Source organism: Puma concolor, chromosome B2 (genome assembly GCF_028749965.1).
Source record: "Puma concolor isolate L17-30 chromosome B2, mPumCon1.1.hap2, whole genome shotgun sequence".
Lineage (NCBI taxonomy): Eukaryota > Metazoa > Chordata > Mammalia > Carnivora > Felidae > Puma > Puma concolor.
In genome coordinates, this window is record NC_141671.1 from 34,567,569 (window position 1) to 34,591,315 (window position 23,747).

Below are 23,747 nucleotides of genomic sequence, written 5' to 3' on the forward strand. Positions count from 1 at the left end.
TTTTGTACTTCACAGTTTTGACTAGAGCCATCCTGTTTATTTTCAACTGTGTGGGAGCATATTTGAGATTCTGATGCGTGTGCCCGCACGCAGAGGCACACAGACTTGCACACACATACAGCCTGAGCCCAGAGATATTGGAGAAAAACAGATCCCTCGTTGATCATGGTTACAGTGGGCACTACACTTACTTCAGCCCTTTCTCTACACTAGTTTGTTTGTTGCTCAAGCCTTTGATTCAGTAAGAGCTGGAATCTTAGAAGACAAGGTTTCTGTACCTCAGTTAACAGTGGAGCTAGGAGGCCCAGCCTGGGACCCCTGACCTTTTGCCAGGGACTCTTGGGGGTCTCGACAAGCTTCCCCTTCTCCTATTTATTCTCTCCTATAGAACTAAGGGATTGGCACACCTGCGCAGGCTGCCTGCTCGCCCACCCCACCCCCTTCTCCTCTTATCCCAGAACTCTGTGAGGAAGTGACAAAGTTTTCCGTGGCCTCCCCAGTTTTGCTGTAACTGAAATAGGCACATGGTCCCCTTTTAACTTTTAACTGCTTGTCCAACAAAACGGAAATCGGAAACTGAGAGGCTAGAAGATAGCCAACAATGGAGATGTTATAAAGTTATTAGAACTATTAAAGCAATAATTGTCCTGGGTCTTACTCAAACATTGATAAACTAGGTCTTTCCTTGGCTCCACTGACTGACTTTTCCCTCACTGATGTTGTTGTCTTGAGGCTATGGCTCCTGCTACTTTTCCAAAGGGCCCTACTTCCAGGGCACACACACAAAATCCTTAGAGGACAGTTCTTGACAGTGATAAATGCTTGCAAAACAGTTGAGACTGGTGGGTTGTGGTTGCTCTGGAATCTCCCTTCAGGCTGAGGCTGGAGATGGTCTTTTGGTGGGTGGCCCAGGAATCTCCCAAGGCAAAGGTTTCACAATGTGGAGAGTATAGCATGTCCGTCTTTTCTGCCTTTCTTCTCCCCACTTGCCGCTTTTATTGATGGTCTGAGAATACTCGTGCACTCTGTAATTGCAAGACTCCCTTAGTAACAGGCCCAAGAGGGCAAGTCCACAGGGGTTCTCCTGGTGCAGGCCGTCTTCACTGAGGCCGTTTCGAAAAGTCTGGGTCTTTTCTGGTTATCCGGTGTGGTTGTATACTTTAACATGAAAGTTAGCCCACAGTAGTTTCGTGCCACAGCCCTTATGGGGAATGGGCTTTTCTCAGGAGACCCAGAGAACATGTGACCTTGGCCAGCCCAGCAAGAAGCAAGGGCTTATTGCTCTTCCTTTACGAGGCACCCCCCCCTTTTTTTTAAATATTTTCTTTTTTATTTTTTGAGAGAGAGAGCGCGAGCAGGGGAGGGGCAGAGAGAGAGGGAGACACAGAATCCGAAGCAAGGTCCCCATGAACTGTGAGATCATGACCTGAGCCAAAGTCGGGCACTCAACCTACTGAGCCACTCAGGCGCCCCTACCAGTGCCCTTTCTTCAGATGCTGGGTCCTTTCCACGGCCTTCTACTCCCCCTGCAGCAGAGGGAGTGCCCGACCCTGAGCTCTGGTCCCAGAATTTATTGGGCTAATACGAGGATATCAAGTTGTGCTCCTACCCCCTAGGCCAAGAACGTGAGATGGCAACTTACATCATTTAGGAATACTGATGTCAGTGGTAAACTCCAAAGCAAAGCAAGGGGGTGACTGCATTTAATTCAAGAGTCTGGTGGCCTCAGAGGAGCACAAAGGGAGACAGTGACCTAGGAAAGACATGCTGTTTGGCGGCCATGTTCTATTTCGTACACCGGGTGGTGGGCTTGTGGATGGGTCATTTATTATTGGTGTTGAAATCATAGTATTATAAAACATACCCTTTGGAATTTGAGAAAAATTTCATTTTTTAAGAGGAAAGAACATGGTTGCTTGTGGTTGAGGTCAACACAGGGCTGATAATAGAGGTTGTTGACTCAGGAACTTAGCAATGAGACAGTGAGGATGCATTTGGAGGAATTTTAGGTGGAAAGAGTCCACACATCTGGGAGCACCACCACTTTCCTCTGGTCATTTCCTCTTCGGGAAAAAGCTCAGGTCCAAGAAAGATGTATGTCCTGAACAGATCCCTCCCTGAGAATCAGATGTAATCACTTTAAAAGCTCTTCGTGTGTTTTTCCACTGGGTATTGGCTGAACCCTCCCAGTGCTCAGTGCCTGCTAAGAGCGCCACTGGGAAATACAAAAGAAGCTTGGGTGTGGTGTGCATGTGTCGAAGGGCCAGGGCTCATCCTTGGACTATGTTTATGTGAACATGTTTGCATTAGTGTAGTACAGCCAGGCTGCCTCTGCAGGAGGCAAGGATCCTAAACAAAGACCTTAGATGCAGTCAGTCCGGAAAGGGTGCTGGCAGGGAACCAATGCTTATCACATGCTTGCTGTGTGCCAGCCACTCTACCTGTGTTACCGCATTTAACCCCCTTGCCGTACGGCGAAGCAGGTATCATCATCCATATTTACAGACGAGGTTCAGGTAGGTTATGTATTTTGCCAAAGGGACAAACCAAGGATAAAGCCTTGCTCTGACCCCGGAAACTTTTTTATGTTAGACTGCACACAACGTGGAGGAGCACAGGTGACTTGATCTGGTTCTGGACGGAATTACAGGGTGAAGATTTGGGGGCTGCAGACAAGGCAGAGGCCTGCCCGGGTTGGGTTTGGGATCTCAGGAGCAGCAGCAGTGTAGACTGGTGGGTAGGGTGGGGTAAGAGCTAGGCACCATCATCAGGCCTCCGGCCAGGGTCAGATATCCCAGGTGTGCTGTCGTCCATGGTCTTAGTCTCTGCTTTCCTACCCAGAAAACAATTGTCCTCCGTGTACTTATATCTTATCCTCTGAGAGTATGTTTGGGGGACCTGAAGATGCCATTCCCATGGTTTTTTTATGCTCCCTGATGGGTGGGGCAGGGCACAGACTAGTTCCTAGTTCAGGCTTTTTCTTCAGGATGACCTTGGATGCCCATGAGCTTCAGAACACATCTAGGAGACTTGGAGGACTCCAGTTGCTTTGCCTCCCTGTCCCGTGGTCTGCCAGGGTAGGTAAAGGGGACCACATCGAGGGGAAGGGTCTTGTTAACCTGGTGACTCCATCTCTGTGCTCCCAGCTTGAGATCTGGGCTGCGAGGAGTTCCTGTTACCAAGTGCTGTGTGTGAGTGAATGGCAGCTGTAAATTTGACTTGCTTGAGGTAGCCTCTGAGTTGATAGAATGGAAGAGCCCATGACTTGCTAATGCCTTTGATCTGTAACTTACACAGCCGTGGCTGGTTGGCCCTGGACCCTGGCAGTGATCAGTGAAAGCATAAGGCATTGTGCAAACAGGAACTGCCATGAGGAAGAAGGAAGGGCCGCTGTATGCTGGGATTTACCCGACTTTTCAGGAAAGAGTAGCCAGAGAGGGGTTCTGTGTCTCTGGTGGTTTAGACCTACCTGAACACGAAAGCAGTTTGTGAATTACGGTGTGGCCCGGCTCCTGGCATCTGTGACAGGGGTTAGTGTTTATCAGGCGCTCCTGCTAGCTCCCTGTAGGGGCTTTCTGCAATGGGCACTTGGGACGGGGTTGTTTGGTTAATTACAAAACTCTGTTAAAGGAGGAAGTCACTTTTAAAAAGAACACAAACAGGGGTACCTGGGTGCCTCGGTTGGGTGTCTGACTTCAGCTCAGGTCATAAGCTCACAGTTTGTGGGTTTGAGCCCTGCGTTGGACTTTCCGCTGTCAGGGCACAGCTGGCGGCTTCAGATCCTGTGCCTCCCTCTCTCTCTGCCTCTCTACCCCTACCCTGCTCGCTCTTGCACACTCTCCCTCTCTCTCTCAAAAATAAAAAAATAAAACATTAACAAAATAAATTAATTGAAAAGAAACATTTTAATTTAACCCCAAACGAATAGGTGTGCATCCCAGTGTTTTGATGTGGCATTAGGGCCTTTTCTTCCCCTGTTGACGTGCTAATTTGGAGTTCTCTGCCCTCTTCATTACGTGAATCACGCCCATAAAACGTCATTGGCTAAAACTCACAGTTAGTTTGAGTTTCTTAAAAATAAAGCAAGAATTTAGTTCCTTGTGAGTACAGAATCCTTTAGAACCTTTTATAATGTATTTCTCCAACAACACCTGATTCAAAGGCAGTAAAAAATAATCCTGTTCTTGAGTCTCTTCAAAGCATCTATTGGTTGTCACAGAGACTGCTTTTTGTGCTTGTTTTGTCATTTATGTAACGTTTAATTAAACTTCCCTGTTTTCGTCAACAAATATACAGCTATCTTACACCAGTTTTGGAAATGATCCCAACTAATTCCTGGTAAGCGGAACACTCGGTGGGATAGAAGCAGGAGACCCGCAACACTCGGTGGGATAGAAGCAGGAGACCCGCGGGTGTGCTTGAGAGAATCCTGCCAGCTGGGAACGCGAGCATGAGTTTACTGGGGGAATAGATGGTGTGAAGCTCGGTCAGTCAGGTAGAGGTCATTAACGGACGTGCAAAGGAGGTGATGGTATTGCTGTTGCAGATGGCCCTGCTGATTCCATGGTCTGCCTCCCTCCCTGCCTGCTGACCCTGCCCTGCAGGAGCCAGCTTTCTAAGAGGTGTGGCATGTGAGGCCAGCACCACGGCCTGCGCCCCTACCTCTGTGGGGGAGGGGAGCAGGCCTGAGCGGAGACTGCTTCCTGTCCTCTGTCCCCTTTCTCTCTGGTTGCCCCCCCCCCCCCCCCCCGCCGTGTTCCTGCCAAGGAGCTGCCTTGTAGAAAGGCATCACCCCCGCCCCCCCACATGAAACGTTTTGTCCTGAATGGAGAGGCAGCCTCCAGCTGAGTGTCCAGGAAGTGAGCTATTGTTCACACAGCATGTTCTAAACATTTTCTGCCAGAAGGAAACCTTTTCCCTCTGGTTTGTCCTTTTTTTTTTTTTTTTTTTAAACAAAGGAACCTGGGTTTTGATTAACTTGTTTTTTAGGTAGAATTCTGTTTATTTTGGAACCAGATGAATGTGAATCATGAGTGCAAACCCTTTCTAATCTCTATAAACTGAAACAAGCAAGGGGGTAAGACTGTGTGGGCTGTTCGCCTGGCATCTGTGCTTTTACAAGGACCACAGACGTTTCTCAGTGTAAGCAAGACTTCAAGTGGGTCAAGTGGGTTCCAGCGTGAAAACGAAATGACTCTTAGGCTCAACCCTGTTTTTCCGAGCGCAGAATTTTACAACGCTCCTGGGTACTTTACTGCTATGGCCCCTGGATATTGGCAGGGACCAAAACTTCCCAGTAACAGGGGCAGACAGATACTGCCTTTGGAGAAGGAGCAAATCTCACTTTCTGTGCTTACAGTAGCAAGAAGTTTATCTTCACCTATGGGACAGTGTCTTTCAGGAATGGATGAATCACACGAAGACCCCACATCTTTTTTTTTTTTAACATTTATTCATTTTTGAGAGAGATAGAGTGTGAGTGAGGGAGGGACAGACAGAGGGAGGCACAGAATCCGAAGCAGGCTCCAGGCTCTGAGCTGTCAGCACAGAGCCTGACGCAGGGCTTGAACTCACAGACTGTGAGATCATGACCTGAGCTAAAGTCGGACACTTAACTGACTGAGCCACCCAGGCACCCCAGAAGTTAGAGCTTGCTTGAGTATCCTAGTTAACAGACTCCTCATTACAGCTCCCTCTAGAAACGAGACACTGCGCTAGGACTCCGTGTGTGTTGTCTCACATCTTTATAGCAGCCCTGTGTTGATGTCTCCGTTTCTCCTGTGAAGAGACAGAATCTTGAAGAAGAGGGGTCGAGTAATTTGCCCGTAGCAGCGATCCCACGGGTGAGGAATTTTTCCACACTTCATGGAAGAGGAAATTGAAAGAGAAGTTAAATGACTTGTCTAAGGTTCCACAACTAATTTTAAAAGTATTTCAAATGCAAGTTTTGTTTTCCAAAGTCCTTGTTCCTTCCTCCACTCTGCAGAATCTTTTCAGTGTTCCCTATCCCATGTATTTGAAATTGTGCTCTGAACTTTAGTAGAGTAGAAGCTAGGTCCTAAAGAAGCTGGATGTCATGAATTATAAAGCTAATGAGTTGGGCACAGTCACATGTTTCTAGTGCTCTGACCATGGACATTGTTCTTCTCTGACGTTTGGTTTCCTCTTCTGTAAAATGGGCAGAATCAGAGCTCTCCTCCAGGCTGCTTGTGAGGATGAACTGATCCATGGGGCGGGCACTGAGCTGGTGCTCAGTGCAGAGTGCCCCAGTGACAGAACCCAACCCTAGGACCTAACAACCCTGGGAGGCTCGAGTGCCAACATTGTTGATCACAAGTACTTTCTGAGGAGAAGTGTGCCTTGCTGTGAGCCCCTGAATTCAATTTTCAGGAAAGAGGACCTCCCTAAGTAGGAAAGGGATAATTTAATAAGCTCTCAACACAGTCCACCCACCTCTACCTTGTTCCCTCAGTGTTCTGAGGGTGGATTTGATCTCATTTTATTGACTTCAGGCTCTAGAGGATACGAACGCATTCCATTAGCCATGTATTCTAATGTGCTGCTTACCATGCTGAAGTAAGTCATTGATGGAGGGATCAGTGTCTTTTGAGTCGGATTAATACGAACCAGTTTCCCAGGGTTTGCTTATCCCTGGGAACACTGATAATTGAGTTTTCAGATTGTCAAGACCAGGGTTAGCCTGGGTTCCAGAATAGAGAAAGCCACACCACAACAGAGACGCTATGCTGAGGGCCCTTCACCCGCAAGCTTGGTGACACGGAATAATGGTGAAGTCAGCTTTCCCACATTCCTTTCTCTTTGTTTCCTTTGCTGGGCCTGTCTCTGCTTATTAGCATGTTGAGCAGAGTTCATTACAATTGATGAAACTTCAAGCCTTTTTGACCTTACAATTTACTATTCTCTAAAAGATTTGATCCTGAAAGAAATATTTTTTTCCCAGCATTTTATTCTGAGAATTTTCAAACATGCAGAAAACTTGAAAGAGACTTGAATAGTGGGTCCCTACATACCCAGCACCTCGAGCCTACATTCTGTTAATTGCATTTTACTGTACTTGTTTTGTCTCCTATCCATCCATCCATCCATCCCTCAGTCCACTTAAAAATTGGTTATTTTTTAAGCATTTCAAAGTCACTTGTGGCCATCATAGATTTCATCCCTAAACAGTTTAACCATGTTGTATATCATTAACTGGAGTCTGATAGATATATGTTCATAGGGTTTTGGGAAGAGGGGCAGTAAAGTGTATACAAAATGAAATGCATAAATCTCAAGTCTACTATTCCTTGAGTTTGGACAGACACATACATTTGTGTGACCCAGATTCCTATCAAGATGCAGAATATTGCCATAAACCCAGAAAGTTCCCTCGCACCCCTTTCCAGTCACTCCTTACTGCCCCCTACATTTTTCCACCTCCATAGATTAGTTTTGTCTGTTCTAGAACTTCATATGAATGGAATCAATGCAGTGTGTGCGCTTTTGTGTAAGGCTTGTTAAAAAGAAAACCACAGGCCCAAAGTGGAGTCCCTTAGGCCAGGTCACCAGACTGGGGCTTAATTAACCTAATCTAATTGCACTTTTCAACCTCCCCTAGAAATGTAGTCTTAACCAGGTCAGTCTGGGAATTTTCTGGTCAGCACCCATAAGGTAATCTGTCACATTCCCCGAAGGAAGATGAGGTAATCTACCTACTAAGACCCTTTTGTCCCCAGAGGAAGGTGACCTCACCTGAAATAGTCCTTTTTTCTGTTCTTGACTTCCTTGTCCTGCCTTTGAAAGTCTTTCTCCTTCTGTAGCTCTTTGGAGCTCCCCTCCACTTGCTAGAAGGGATGCTAACCAACTCATGAATCATTTAGTAACGCCAACTAGATCTTTAAATTTACTCAGTTGAATTTTGTTTTTTTAACAGGCTTCTCAGGGATTTTAACTAGTGCTCTAAAATGAATTTTGAGGGGCGCCTGGGTGGCGCAGTCGGTTAAGCGTCCGACTTCAGCCAGGTCACGATCTCGTGGTCCGTGAGTTCGAGCCCCGCGTCAGGCTCTGGGCTGATGGCTCGGAGCCTGGAGCCTGTTTCCGATTCTGTGTCTCCCTCTCTCTCTGTCCCTCCCCCGTTCATGCTCTGTCTCTCTCTGTCCCAAAAATAAATAAACGTTGAAAAAAAAATTTTTTAATGAATTTTGAGAACTCTGTCAACTTCATTTATCCAACTTCCTCTTTCATAACTTCAGAGACCATTAGGAGTGGTAAGCTGCAACAAATCTCAGGGCAGCTGATGGATACTGATAGTGTATTTGCATTAAATGTATATGATCTTTTTTTCACACCATAAGTATGTGTAATTTGGTGCTGAGAGTTTTGCATGTGACTCCCCTAGTCTTATGATGCAGATGCAGAATCTGAGGAGCTGACGGATGTGGTACCCTTTCCCTGGCCACACTGCTGAGGAAAGTCAGTTCTGAATGGGAACTTAGAGTGTTTTCTGTGGGCTGGTTTAATCGATAGCTAGGCTAACCGTGCAGCCAGGGCGCTTTAATGAAATTCAGATTGTGGAGGAATGGGAGCAAGGGAAGCTTACTCGGTGATGGTGGTAGTGAAAGAAAAACCAAGGAAGGTCCAGGAAGCAGGTTGCCCGGTGTTTTAGAGACCTGCAGCCTCCCTGAGGTTGGGTGCCTTCCTCCCCGTTCCGCAGCCCCAGCCCCCAAATAAGCCTCCTCCTGGGTAGAAAGGAGATTGTGTAAATTGGAGTAGAACCCAAATACATAACCCTCATTAATCTTTTAGAGTCTTGTCCCACTTATTAAAGCCAGTATTTGGCACATAACCCAGAGTTATGTGGCAAGCCATAATAAAGTTAATTGGAATCTAGGTCTCCCAACTTTTTTTTCTTCTTTCAGCAGTTTCTTGAGGCTTTGAGTTAAAGATTTGCCTGGAAGGTAGGCTGTTCCAGGGTGAGGAGGTCACTGGCCAGTGTTGTTTGCATGTAAGGTCTTCCTCCCTGGGTAAGGGCCTTCCTCCCTGTGAGATGAGATGAGATGCCGGGTCTGGGGCATGCGCATCTCTGGTGGGTGGATCGGGAGCATGTTCCTGGTCAGAAAGTGCTAGCTGGGAGAAGTGGGGTGGGAGCTGCTTTGGGGAGGGGGGCAGGGAAGGCCCAGTCAGTAACCTAAGAGGCGTGTGAAAGGTAAAAAATGAGGAAGGGGGGATAGGAAATGAATTGGGGAGCCACAGCGTCTTTGACTTTGCGTTCCCCCGCCCCTCCCCCAGAGTCTAGCCTGGAGCAGATAACATGCAGGCTTTAACAGGAGCCCGTGGTGACACAAGTACAAAACACTTGTGAAACAGAACCACTCTGTTGTCTCCCAGCCTGGAAGGATTGAGAAGGAAGGTAACGATGTAAAGGGGACTCAAGTTGGGGGGATATGCAGCAATAAATATAGCAACAATCTGTGTGCCCCCTGTGATGAGACAAATTAAGCCCCCACCAACAGCCGCGTGCTCTGTGGAAAAGAAGTTACTCATTGTCAGTGGAGCCGCCACCGCAGCCTCTGCCTCGGAAGGCCGGCCCTGAGTCTGTTGGCAGATATATATTCGTTCCCTGCCCTCTTCTCCCCTCCCCCACCCTCTCCTGCCTCCCTCTCCTAAAAGCAGTTGACAAGGTTAGAAAATCAGGACAAATAATTTACTTCAATCCATCTCTGTCTTTCCTGAGGCCTTGTGCAGGCCAGGGGCGGAGGGAGAGGGGGAAAAAAAATAACCCAGACCCTGGTCAGTGACCCTTTTTCCGATGTGGAATCAAAGCCCACTCCAGGCTGAGCCTGTCTGCTGCTGAGAGGCAGGAAGACAGAAGTGGTGATGAATTCTTATGTGGTTTCTGGGCCCGGGAGTGCAGCTGTCCGCAGTCTTCAGGGTTCCTTGCCCAGCTGGAGGCACGTCAGCAGTCACCTGACGGCACGCGTGCAGCATCCAGTGAGACTTGGGGTGCTTAAGGCTCAGTTCCTTAGCCCTGTGCTCCTAGGAATGTGGAGCACTGTCCAAGCAAGGGAGAGGGTCTGCCACTTAGTACCCCAGAGCAGGAAGCTCGAGCTCCCCGGGGAGCAGACTCTGCCACCAACGGCACTTAGCGGAAGCAAGAGCTGTGCCACCCGCGAGGAGTTTGGGAGTCGGCCCATGGAGCAGAGCTCCAATTCCCTCACCTGAGAAATGAGATAATATGTTTGCTTGGCAGTGAGTTGAGGCTCTGCAGGATTGCTGAGCGAAAGGGCCAGCTGGTAGTTGTAGGGTATGAGGTTACTGTGCCCGCAACCCAGGGAGGTTGGAGACAGATAAAAACAGGGGCAGGGAATCCAGACTGGGGTCCAGAAGTGTTGGCTGCGTTTCCTCTCTTACAGTATTAATGAGGTGACTAGCCCAATGTGGGCATTTAGCAAATTGTAGCTGTTCTTGTTTGTCACTGGCCGCCTCCAGTGGGCCAGCCCTGTGCATGGCTCCATGTGAGATCTAAAAGAGACAGTATGAAACAGGGTCCTTGCCCTTAGTGGCTCTGTAGTGTCTCTGGGACACCTCCTAAAAACAGTTCATCAGGTAAATAACGATACAAAGCAGAGTGTGTTTCTGGACCAATCAGGTATTAAGCATTGGGACAGAGAAGGAGAGGTAGAAAGGGTCTCCAGCCCTGGCAGTACAGGCCCAAGGGGATTGGTATGTATTTTCCAACTGGTGGGAGAGTCCTTGGGAACTGAGAGTTCCCCAAGCAGCAGTAAGAGGGTTGGGAGGGAATGTCTGACCTCAAGAGCCAAATTCAGTCAATGGTGAATTGCAGAAACGTCTCCCTTCATGTTCCCATTTGCACCAAAAGAAAATAGGAAGCAGGTGATCCCTTTCCCTCCTTCCTCTATGTTAGGCCCCACCTAATGGGCATGTTGACCAGACTGATAACTGCTCCCCTGGTATTTGATTACAAATGGGAGCCCCTGAACATAGCCATTGCTTGTAACTTGTACCACCTTCTGGAAGGGAGGTTTCACACAGGCCTTGGATCCAGGCTTGTGGTTTCTCGGGTGGACTTCCTGTTCCTACAGAGGTATTTCTGTCTCCGACAGCTGTCTTCTCCCTCCCCTCACTCCTGATACACGTTGAAAAGTCCGTTGTAATCTGACTTGTTCCTCAAAGCCAGGGTGTATGTAGTGATAGGGAATAGAGACCTGTTTATCTGTATACGGAATATCACCACCCATGATCCTGTGTTCTTTTTTGTTTGTTTGTTTTTGAGAGAGAGCAGGGGAGGGGCAGAGGGAGAGGGAGAGAATCTGAAACAAGCTCTGTGCCCAGCATGGAGCCCGACTTGAGGCTTGATCTCACGACTGTGAGATCGTGACCTGAGCCCAACTCAAGAGTCAGACTCTCGACCGGCTGAGCCACCCAGCACCACACAATCCTGTGTTCTAAACAAGCACATGTCAGAAGATGTGAGCAGCGGTGTCTCTAGCGTTTGAGTTATTTTTGTTTTCAGCCACATGGAGAATATGTTTTATACATCCCTGGTGGGGGCAAGAGGGGAGAGTCTAAATAGAATAACCTTGAGTATATTTTGAAAATGGAATATTTCCAAGCATTTTTAAAGTACATGTATCCATTATGTCGATAATGCTCAGGCCTTACCAAACACAAATATAAGTTCCCTATAGAGTTTATGTGAAGTGCAGTATTAGAGCGTGACCATTGTCCGTCTCTCCCCCAAAAGGTCACTGAACCTCAACAATAGAAAAGAGAATATTGAACTGTGCCCTTCCAGGACATTACACCTGCCTGCTTTGTCCCCTGAGATGCAGAACATTTCTGAGAAAACAGCTTAGTCAGATTTTTTTTTTTTTTTAACTCAAGCCTAAATGGTTAAACTACACAAAGTAGATAGATCAGAATGGTGTCTGTTTTCTCGGTCAGCTCCTCTTTGTCTAGACTGGAATGACCATGTTCTCCCTCTCCTGGTTCTGGGCCATGGAGGGTGTGGCAGGGAGAGAGGAGATCCGGCTCCTCCCTGTTTCCCCAGCCCCTGGGGAAGATCACAGCCCCAGACAGCTCTGTGCTTATGGTGTCAGGGTGGACACCTGCCAGTCTCTGCCCAAACAGGGCCTTTTCATTGCCATGTTCCTCCCAGCCCTGTGTTTCTGCCAAGGCAGGAAGGGGTGCTGGGTTGTAAGCTGTCAGTAAACTGCCGAGTACTCCTAGTTCCTCTATAAACTAGCATCTTCTCAGCGTGACTTAGCTACTCCAGTTCGCAGGACAGCGACACGTACAGTTTCACTGAAATAGTTGTGAGAGTGTCCTTGCATACCCTGCCAGAGGGTGGGCTGTGGAAATGTGGGCTGTTCCTGGCCCTTTGTAGTGGGTGTGAGGGTGACTCCTGGGGCCAGCAGGAAGGAAGGAACAGAGCAAAGAAGCAGCAGGGTGTTCAACTCTGTTCACTCGGATTTCAAAAGGCCCTTTGGCAAAGGGCCAATGAATTGGGCAGCCAGGAGATGCTGATTGGCTAGGTCAACTGTGGCTTTGGGTGTTAGGTGATTATGATGATCATGAAATAGGTACCGTAGATGACTTGATTTTATATTAAAAGCTACCTTGGGGTCGTCCTCCGGTTCAGCTCTTTCCACCCATGACACTCTGCATGCCTTGGGAAAACAGCTTTTTCTCTGCTAGCTCTTAAGTAAATGGACCCCTCCCTCTCCGGCTTTCATTCATTCAGTAGGTTCCCTGTTTAACACAAGCCAGCCCAAGGGGGCAAAATGGCAAGTAAAACATGCTTTATTCCAACTCTCATGGCCTTTTCAGTGGTGATTCTCCCACATACACCCTCTTTGGCCTGGAAGAGAGATCCATAGCCTGGTGGAGCCATTCCAGGGATAAGGACCCATTCATTCCCCCCATGCAGAGAAAAGTTTTCTCATCTCGAGCACCCTGCTTTTCTCCTGTAAATAGAGAAAAGGAAAAGGAAAGCACATCAACAGATATCCGTGGAGTGCCTGCTCTTTGCCCAGCTTGGAGGCTTCTATGATCTGGACAGCCCAGGCTTTGGGACCTGGGCACTGATGTGTCATTTAGTGCAGCCTGGGGGTGGGGAAGCAGCTTGGCCTGTCTCCAAATATCCCTAAGCCTTTCCTGTGGAAGAAGAGGTGTTCTAGGGCAATAACCAGACCAGTGGGTTGAAGTTGGAAGAAAAAAGATTTCAATCTGTAAAAAGACAGATGTTATAAATTGGCACTTTCTGCATATAGGGCGAACTGACCGGGAGGGTCAGCGATCGTCATAATCACCTAACGCCCCATCTCTGGAAGGCCTTTAGCAAAATCGGACATGGGGTGGGAGTTGGCATTACACGACCCGTGGGGTCCCTGCTGCTAATTCAAGATTTTGTGCCTGGAAGAACTCTCAAGAGGGAACCATGTGTACAAACATGTATGTAGAACAGTGTTCTTCATGGCATTGTTGAGAATGAGAAGAGATTGGAAACTACATACGTGACCACCAGGGGACTGGTTGAATAAATAAGGTGACATATCGGTTAAAAAGAAAAAGAAAAAAAATGTTCTTATGAATTGTGGGAAGAACTCTAAGATGTATTACTAAATAGAGAAAACAAGATGCAGAGCAGCATATATAGACTGCCTGTGTCAGTGTGGGGGGTAGAATACCTTCATATGTTTGCTTACATGTGGCTGGAACAGATCTAGAAGCACACTTGAGAAACTGGTTACACTGGTTCCCTGCGGGGGAGGAGAGCCAGACAGCTGGGAGACAGGCACAAGGAGACTTCTCTGAATAACCTTTGTATCTTTTGAACTTTGAATCATGTGGATGTATGACTTGTCAAAAAATACAAGTAAAAAAATTTTTTTCAACTTTAACTAGGTTTTTACTAGGTTGAATGGAACTCTAAGAGGGGAAGTGGAAAGCACACGAACCCTTTATCGGGCATCTTCTGTGAGCCAGGCCTTTGGCTAGATGCTCTATGTAAGCTCTACTTTTAATCCACACGACAACCCTTCATAGGAGGCAGGACCCATCCCTGGTTTGTTTTTGTTTAATGTTTGTTTTTTAATGTTTTTGAGAGACAGAGACAGCACGAGTGGGGGAGGGGCAGGAAGAGAGGGAGACACAGAATCGGAAGCAGGCTCCAGGTTCTGAGCTATCAGCACAGAGCCTGATGGGGGGGCGCGAACTCGTGAGATCATGACTTGAGCCGACGTCAGGCGCTCAACCGACTGAGCCATCCAGGTGCCCCAAGACCCATCCCTGTTTTTGTAGAGTCAGCACTGAAGCTGGGAAAGCGTGAAAGTGCTTGCCTGTCCGTGTGGGTCTTTCCCACGCGGCACCAGGCTGCCTGTTGAAGGAGGCAGTTCTTGAAATAATGCGGAGGCCAAAGAGAATGATGCATTAGGAAGGGAAGGAGGAAGACATTTTCTTCAAGGGACAGGGCAGACCTGCGGTGGCACTGCCCGCTTCCGTGCCTGCCTCTGGGCTGTGGGGCTGGTGAGCGGAGGCACACCTCCATTTGCTCCACAGGTCAGGTGTGTTGTGTTTCCCTTGGCTTTTGCTGAGCTCAGGGATGGAGTTCACAGTGTGTGTTAAAAGGCAGTTTTCTGTGGCTGGAGGAAAATAGCCACAGCTCCCGGCTGCAAAGGGAAGGATGGTGTTTGTTCTGTGCTCTTCTGCCCGCTGTCAAATGTGCTGTCTTTGTCTGCCAGCTGGAAGCTGGCTGGAGAGTTGTGTTTTTGGGTTTTTTGTTTTTGTTTTTGTTTTTGATTGTCAGACCTAGGCTCCTTACTTGCACTTAGAGGAAAAAGCATCCAAGCCCTGGTACAAAAGGTTCTCGTAACATTCTTTTTGGAAAAAGAGCCATGAATGAGCTCATTATCACTGCATCCCAAAAGAGGAGGAGAGGAAGAGAAGGTGTCCGCCTCCTTGCTGCCCTGTCTTGCCCCTGGCCAGGTTTCCTGGAGTGGGGGGCTTGGCTCTGGCTCAGGGTGACCAAAGCCAGATGGCTGGAACAGGTGGTCCATAGAGGGGGCAATGCTGGAGACACCGGATGCTTTGAGACCAGCTCTCCCTGCTGTGGTCCAGAGGAAGGGTACATGTCTGCATCAAAAGATCCTCTAATCAGAGTTATACGCCTGCCTCACTTTGACTTCTAAGAGGTTCCTATGTTGAGGTTCTCTTCTTGTCTCCGTTCTAAAAATTGTCCTCATACCTCAGAGCTGGCAGTCAGGCAGCACCAATTATCTGTTGAATGCTTAGGACTTGCCAGGCACTGCTCTAGGCACTTGGGGTGTCACATGGAACCAAGCTGGCAAAGTCTCTACTCTCATGGAATTTAAATTCTGGTGTGAGCAGTGAAATGTGCCAGGTCTGGCCTGCTGTTGTCCAGTCCCTGCTGGGCTGGGGGAAGTGCTGCAGGAGGGATATATAAATGCCTTGGAAGGAAGACTTTTCGGCATTTCCAGCAGCTGAGCCCAGGTTGTTACCCACTCCCTCCTTTCGGAGCGTGTCTTTAGTCCCTGTTGGGCTGTGGCCACAGAAGGGCCTTTCTTGATATGAGCAGCAAAGAGTTCTGATCCCTTGCAGGTTGGCGCTTGGACCTTGGAATCATCTGGAAGAGACCTGGAGCACTCCCACACACACCAGCTGCCCTGTGCACTGATAGTGAGCTGGCAATGTTTAACTGAAGCCTGACAGCCTCTCCTTTTTGTTCCTCTCTCTTCCGTTTCAGATTGAGAAAATCATGAGCTCTATTGGAGAAGGGATTGACTTTTCTCAGGAACAACAGAAGATCTCAGGTATCGTACCAAGCAGCCGCTTTCCCATGGAACACAGACCTCTGGCTCCTTTCTGGCCCAGGTTTTTCCTCTGGCACAGAAGACAGACATTTGGTGGGTGAGAGAGGTCAGCCTCTGCCCGCGTCATGCTCCTGCAATTCAGACATGTATCTGTATGGCCCATCTAGCTGTTATTGTAGGGCAAGGGCTCTTCTTACACATTGGAGGGGAAATTGCATTTTAGGCCACCTATTGAGAAGGTTTTTTTTAAGTTAACAGTTGTCACTTGTCCAGAAGTATTTTTGTAAATGTAGGTTTTCTCCGATTGGTTTAAACTGGAGTGCACTTTGGCTTCGGTCTGTCCACTTTCCCAGGCAACTCTGGCACTTACCCCTCGTGAGAAAGTAGCTCTCGTTCGGCTGCTCCATGGCAGTGGCAGGGCGTTGGGTTGGCCCGGTGGTCTCAGACTGTTAGCCTGCATCACCTGGAGGGGTTGGCTTTGCTGTCCCTCCTTGTGTCTGTCTCTGCATTTTTCCATTTGCTTAGTCACTCGTTTTTATCCTGGGTCACTGCTACTCTGGGCATTCTTTTCTTTTCAAAGCCCTAGGGGTGCGGTCAGCCTTGATTTCCTTTGTTGGAAGCAGGGAGCTAGAGAGGCCATATCTGAGCTGTTTTCCTTGATAACAGACCTGTGGTTGTATTACTTTCTTAGGTGAGGGGACATTTCTAAAGGTACCTGTTAGCTAGAGCAAGTCTCACGCCCCATCCCCCAAGCACCTGCAGACCTCCCTCTGCCACCAGAGCACCTGGGCCGAGTCAGTTCAGTGAGGCCTGGCCTCTCACCATCCCTGAGGAAATGCCTCTCCAGCTGGAGGGAAGGGCTTCCTCGCTCACTCGGGAGGCTGCATGCAGGACTGGCCTCTTAGCCCAGGTGACACTTGTGGTTCCTCTGGCCCTATCAGGGAGTCAGATGGGTGGGGACAAGTGTGCACACTGGGGGAAGGGAGCTGCTGAGGCTGTGGTGCTTGTGAAAGTTGCATGGGCTCTGGAGCCTCAGCCCCACGTTCAAATTCGGCTTCTGGATGTATGAGGGTCTTTGGCAAGTCCCTTAATCTCTCTGAGCCCCAGTTCCCTATCTACCTTTGGATAATAGTACCTACCTCATAGGTTTGTTGGGAATGACTAATATATACAAATACTTGAGCAAAAGAGGTAAATGGTAGATAGGCTCTTTTTTTGTCCATGAAATAATTACTTACCCGCATCAAAAAACCTAGGGAGGAGGTGCATCTGCTTGTCTCCCTCCACCACGTCTCCAATTGGGTTCCCAGAGCCACCTCCTTCCAGCAGCCTTGTTTCCCTGGCTTCTAGCAAGAGAGGGCCCAGCTGGGTGTGGCCCGTCGTCGTCATCAGTCTTGGATTACGCTGGGGTCTGCAGGGATGGCTCTTCTGACTCAGCGTTTGTGGCTCTGTCTTCACGTGCTGGAGAACAGACAGACAGCCTCCCTCTCTGTTGTTGTGTGCAGCCTTCATCAAGAGTCAAGCGTTTGTTGGGAGATGTTCAGTACTGAGACAAACACCATTACCGTTTTCCAAAACCGTGCTTGCAGGACAGCCAGGACTGGGATCGATAGCAGTCCGTTCGGTTGAAGCAGCTTTCTGCTTGCCTGTACCCCTCTATGTCCAAGGAATGCACGTGCTTGAGAGTTTGGGTCAGTATCTTAACTTTGATAAATCAGGAGATGTGGCAGCACCTTTGGAAAACACATTTCTGCAAGAGCCCTTCTCTTTGGAAGTGATGACACTGAGCTCTTTCCTGGCCCTCGTGGTCCCACCCACTAGTTCTTACCCCCACGAACCTGTGTGAGTGGTGAAAGTTGGCCTGGCTTCCCCCCTAGGTCACCGGGTCCCGACACACAGTCCTGTTTTAGCACCGCTGAGTTGAACCATCTTCTATACAGCGGCGTAGGACCGTCTAGGGTGGGCACACGAGAACAGCCACCTGAACAGAGGGTGCCCCCACTCATGCTGCAGAGTCCCCGGACTACTGTGTCTGCACTGCTGCCAGGCCATGAAGCATGGGGAAAGTAGACTCAGATCTGCCCATGAGGTCTGTCTTCTATCTGACAGTTCAGGACGGGGCTTTCCCCAGGACCTCAGGGAGCACCAGCCTTCAGCTCAGGCCAGAGCAGAATTCTTGCTTGTTTTGAATGGTCAGGTGCAGGGTTCAGATTGTCCTTAGGTTTCTGGATCTAGGAGAGACTTGGGCTCTGGGGTTGCCAGCCTGGGAGGAGGAGCAGGCCTTCCAGCAGGCAGCTGTTAACTAAGCACAGGATTGCTCAGCGTGACTGGTTTCACAGAGGATCGTGTTCTATAGGACGAGACCCAGTATGGAACTGGAGTCTTACTCTATCGTCTTGGGCCTTGGAACCCTGAGCTGCCAGCACTGGAGCTAGTTACCCGAATCCCCAACAGACAGGTTTCACAACTCATTCCACTCTGAGGAGTCCAGGGAGGGGAAGCCTTCCCACTGGCCCCGGCCACTCTGGCTGCTTTCCACAAAAGCCTGTCTGTGGAGCGCAAGAGATCATTTGCTTTCTCCTGCTAAAGCCAGCCGCTTTAGCTGTTGAATAGCCATTCAGTGCAGGCTCCTTCTGGGGCCTGATCTCCCTGCACACACAGCCCTTTCTTTGCCAGGACCGTCTACAGCCTGCTGAGCTGTCGGTGTCCCCCAGCATGTTTAGAGGGTGACATGTGGTCCCTGGGTCTTTGTCTCTACATGTGACCTCTTCTGTCTTCACGGCCGTACTTGGGGTTTGGTCCCGGCTCCCCCTTTTCCTTGGTGCCTCCCCTCCCGTACCCTCCTCCTCTAGATAGCGAGGGGCCTGCTCTGGGTCTGGCGCTTCTCTCCGGGGCTCCGGCCGCCCCAGGAGAAGTCCCTCCCCGAGTTGCTGAGTGCGCTTGCTCACCTGAGGAATATTAGGTATAATGTCTTTATTTGGTCACCTGTTTTTGTGACACCCCCATGGCTTATTCTCTTGGCAGAGAGGCACGGTCTTTCTTACATGGTGAGCAAGGGGTCGCTTAACCTGTGGGCTCTGCCCTCAGGGCGGTGTCATTCCTCTGTCCCCTTCTCTGGCTGTCCGAGACACTGTTGGCCAAAACTATAGGAATGTGCCTTCTCTCTCCTTAATAAGCTGTTTCCAGCCCCTCGAGCTGCAGGTAGGGTTTCCCCGTCTCCGCCTTTCAGACGCATGTGTGTTGGCCGACAGGAGATGCTGGGGAGCCTGTCATTTTGCTGTGATGCTTGTGCTGCTGTGTCCTTCTCCCTCAGCGGCGGCAGCAGCGGCTTCTGCTCCGATGTCCGCTCCCTGATGTATTTTCCTGAGCGTGGAAGGGAGGAGGGTGGGGAGGGGAGAAGGGGAGGGCCAGACATTATGAGAGCGAGCGAGGGCTGTGGGGCCGGCAGCAGGCAGCGTGGAGCCCAGGAGCCTCCAGACAAAGCACTCTGCTGCGGTTCTGTGAGCGCACACATCCACCGGCAGCAGGCAGGACCACAGCTGCCCGGCTGGGGGATTACAAGCAGGAATGAATCAGCAGCCAGGGACACTTGACTTCGTGAGCATACAAGAGCCCGCCGCCTAGGTTCCCTGGAGCAGACAGCCCCAGTCAAGGGCAGGGGACCCAGCGTCTTGGAGTGCTGCTGCAGCGTGCATCGGGAGGCCACCGGGTCCCTGACCACCAGCTGCTCTGCAGAGGACAGAGGAGGGGGAGCCTAGGACAGTGGGTCACCGGGGGCTCCCTGATAACCAAGCCAGTTGGCCTTGGCCTGCCTTGAAGGGCAGAAAGTGCCAAGAACAAGAGAATGACTTTCACCGTGTCAAGAGTTCTCTGGAGGTGATGTCTTTGTAGTTGGTTCTTCTTTTTCCTCCCTTTCCCTTTTTTCCTTCTTTTATCATCTGTTCTTGCCCATGAGAACCAGAGAAGTAGGTGGGGGCTAGGCGCTCAGGTCGGCAGGGAGGGCTGAACTCTGTTCCTCCCCACCCCGCCCCCCTGTCCGGCCGAGGAGCAGAGCAGATACATGTCGTCCCTTCCCTGCCGGCCCTCAGAGGAGAACATAAGGATCCGGAGACCCTGGGAAGACCGTTGCTGTCTGTATCACTCAGCCAGAGAGAGCACAGCACCGAATGTGAATAGACTTAAGCCGTCACAGCTCAGCTGACAGAGGACCGCTTCCCTTTTCCCTTTCTTTCATCGGGTCGGGTTTTGTCGTCTTTAGCCAAGAACTGGATCTGCCTGCCTGCTTTCCACCTGAGCAGGCAGGCGAGTCCCAGAAACAGCCACTATCAGAAGAGGAAGATGAATGCCCAGCTCCAGCAAAAGAGCCCGGCCCGGGAAGGCAGCACTTCAGACAGCACCCTGGCGCGGGAGACGCCCCGCTCGCCGGCCGCCAGAGTCTAGCTGTGGACTGGGCCCCTGGCCCCGCTGGCCGTGCAGCCCGGGGGAGCGCGATGTCGCCGTCACAGCAGGGCCACACCTGAGCCCCAGCCCCGGGCCCCGGGCCCCGGGCCCCGGCCCGTGCGCGGCACTCGGCCCCCTCTGCCTTGAGCCTCTGAGCACAAAGGGCCAGTGGCCATGGTTTGCTTATTCCGGGACTGCTGGGGGAAAACAAGTAAAAGTCTCTTTTCTCCCCCTGCCGGGTTCTGTGCTGCTTGTGTTGCATGTGCTGGGTCCCCATGAACAGCCGCCGCTGCTTCCCTCCCGGAGCCCTCGCTGTGTGCCTGTGCCCCTCAGCTGCATGAAGACGCGTGCTCTCTCCTGACCGGTTTGTGCTGCAAGGTCACAGGACTTGTCCCTCGCCCACGGCCCCGCGGGGGCTCCAGAAGTTGCATGGATGAGAGGAGCCCCCAGCCCCTCTAGTGCCCGTGGGAACAGACTTCCTGAAATACCTCAGTGTGAACGCTGACCTGTGGGCGGAGACCGTGCATGTGCCACCGCAGCCCTGGAGGAGCTCAGACTTGAGGGGGTGGGTGGGTGTGTGGCCCGGGCCCACCTGCCCTTGGCCTGCACCCGGAAGAGGAGCTGCGGGTCCTCTGCTCTCTGGTCTCTTGTACATAGTCTGGCTGCTTTATGGTAATGACCATGATGTGGCAGTGCCATCTGTCTTCCTCTGAGTGCCGCTGCTACCGCCTTAATGGGTTTTCCCTTTTCAAGCGTCTGCCGATTCCTCTCTCGTCAGGTTCGCGGACGCTGGAGCAGAGCGTCGGGGAGTGGCTGGAGGCGGTTGGGCTGCAGCAGTATGAGAGCAAGTTGCTTCTGAATGGCTTTGACGATGTCCGCTTCCTGGTAAGTGCCCGCAGGCCTCCTCGGGGGCGGGGTGCAGCTCGGCGGAGACGGAGACGCGCCTCTCTGGTCTCCCGTGGGCCCTGCTGGAGTGCTAAACAGTGCGTAGCCCCGTATCCCAGCGAAGAGCTGAATGAAGTGACTCAGACATCCAGGAAGTCAGCCGACTGTCATGTGCCTTCTTTCTAAACTCAGTCTCCCTCAACTCTGCTCCCAGAAACGGTTCTGTGGGGAGAGCTCTTTGCAAGTCTGCATCCCAAGAGGCAGGGTCCCTGACTGTAGACCTTTGCCCCTTGCTGGTCTCCCTCTCAGACCTCAGACCATATGTCGTGCAGTGAGGCCTCAAGGCGGGTCTTGTTCTGGATCAGACGCCGGGAGTTTTGGCGGACAGGACAGCCAGGTCCCCTGTGATGACTTTCCATCCCATCTCTGTTGGATGCCAGAAGTTTCCTTTATTCCCCAGAATGGTGCCATCAAGCAGGTAGTTGCTGAAGCAGGGAGCCTGGTCCAGCAGGAAGGCCTCTTCCCTGCCCAGCCCAGCCCAGGCTGAGCGGCTAGGGTGGGTAATGTGGCTGTGTAGCCTCATGGACTCGTGACCTCAGAGATGACCCAGAGGAGAGGCTGAATTGGTGGTTGGAAGGCTTGCTTGCTTTTCTGAGGTATAATTTTGTGTTGTCTTCCTATAAAGCACAAGGTGTTAAAGAAAAAGAAAAATCCGGGTGACTTTCCTCAGGCTCCCTGTGGAGTGGGGCCTGGCTGGGGCCTTGGGCTTAGGATCCAGTGCATCTTCTTTCAGTCCAGAAAGTGGCTCGGGCACCCATGAGCATTCCTCTCCTGGAACCCCTCCAGGAGGTGGTGAGGTGAAGGGGCGGGGGTCATTCGGCCCAGAGCTCCCATCTCCAGTGTGGGTCCCTCTGGAGTTCCCACTAACGAGGCTGCATTTTGTGCCTACCGAATAGCAGCCTGCCCAGGGTGCTAGCCTGGAGCTGCCGGGAGGGACCCTGACTAGGACAGGCCCGCCTCACCTGGGCCACCCTTCCAAAGCCAGCTTAGGGCCGTTACTTTTCAACTTTTAAAAGTCTTGGGTTTTTAAATAGCAATTTTTTTTCTTACATTAACTGAGTATATTTATGGTTCTTATAACCTAACCCCTGACTTACCATGTTCCTGGGGGAAGGCTGACAAACCCAGGGTAGAGGTTGTGGTTCAACCAGCGAGCTGGGGCACTTGGCCCCTGGTGCTGAGTGTTGGGGGGCCTTCACTCTCCGAGCATACCCCTTCACCAGACTGGCTGGCAGGCAGGCAGGCAAGGGAGGCGGGCTGTCCCTTCCCTGTGCTTCAGTACTTTAGAGGCTGAGCTCTTAACTTCTCACCCCTCCTTCTTCTTCTTTTGGAAACGATAAGGTTCCCAACTGTTGAACATCAAGACTCCTTAAAACTGCTTCCCTGCCCCTTCCTGTGCTCACACCCAGAAAGAAAGTAGCTAGGCGGGCATCTTGGTAAATCTGGCCCTGAGCCAAATGTCCATCCCGGAGGGTGCAGGGACTCTGCTAAACCACGTGTCTGTCTTTGGGGAAAGGACACTCATGGAGGGAGGCCAGCAGCTCAGTATTTCCAGGGCCCTCCAGGCTTCTCCTGTTGCCCTGGGTACGAGCTATTCCTCGTTGCTGCTGTCTCAGTTCCAGCGGGGCACTGGCAGGTGGAGTCTGTACAGGAAGGAATGCTGATCGCACCTCACTTGAGCACATTACTTCCGGTAGCTAGAGTGTCCTGAGGAGCCATGCAGAGCATCCTGGGTAATTACATGTAAATTGCCAGATGGACTGTAAGGCTAATTGTTTTAGCAACCGGAAAAAAATGAAAAAAAAAACACACAAGAAAGGGCATTTTTATTGAGAAACATTCTTTTCGTTGCATATGGTATAATTTCCATCATGTTAGCTATGGTATATCTCCGTGTAGTTTGGTTTTCAGTAGGTTGCAAATGTTTTTCTTCGTTGTGAAATGCCCTGGAAACTTCTACAAGATGCATGAGTAGCTTCCAGAGAGCTAAGCTCTCGAGGTAGGAGGAACATCTGGACACTAAGAGTGTTTCACAGACCAGGCACTGCTGTAGAATTTCCCTGTGACAGGGTCCAGCTCCTCCCTGTTGGGGTGGGAGGGACTTTGTCATCATGTGGTCTAATCACCTGTGCCTTCCCTTCCAGACAATCTTGGCCATGATACTTTGCAGCGACAGGAAATTCCACCACCTTACAAAGTAGTAGCCATTTGTTCTTTGCATTGCTCAGGCTTAGTCAAAGTCTGAGTCCTTGTGGACTCTGTCTTTTGGGCCACAGAGAACACGCTTAAACCCTTTAGAAAACTGAAGACTTTCTGTCATGGCCTCTGGCATTTTATCTTGTCTAGGTCCAACATCCTCCTGTTCTGGGTTGTTCCTCCTATGATGTGCTGACTGAGCTGGATAAGCACTGCACCTTGAACTTTATTCATACTCTCTTGCCTGCTGGCAGAAAGGGCCTTTGATTTGGAGGGGTCAGGGTCAGGACCAGGGCCAGGGCAGTGGGGGCTGCC

General features: G+C 50.5%; 1 protein-coding gene across 6 annotated transcripts in view; it reads left to right on the plus strand.

Annotated features, from left to right (window-relative positions):
* Window positions 1-23,747, plus strand: part of ANKS1A (ankyrin repeat and sterile alpha motif domain containing 1A) — a 179,471-nt gene that overhangs the window by 130,215 nt on the left and 25,509 nt on the right. For all 6 annotated transcript variants that reach the window (XM_086706644.1, XM_086706645.1, XM_086706647.1 and 3 more), the window contains 2 exons: window positions 15,785-15,851; window positions 21,070-21,176. In XM_086706644.1, the coding sequence (XP_086562770.1) occupies window positions 15,785-15,851; window positions 21,070-21,176 (174 nt within the window). The remainder of the gene's footprint in view (window positions 1-15,784; window positions 15,852-21,069; window positions 21,177-23,747) is intronic.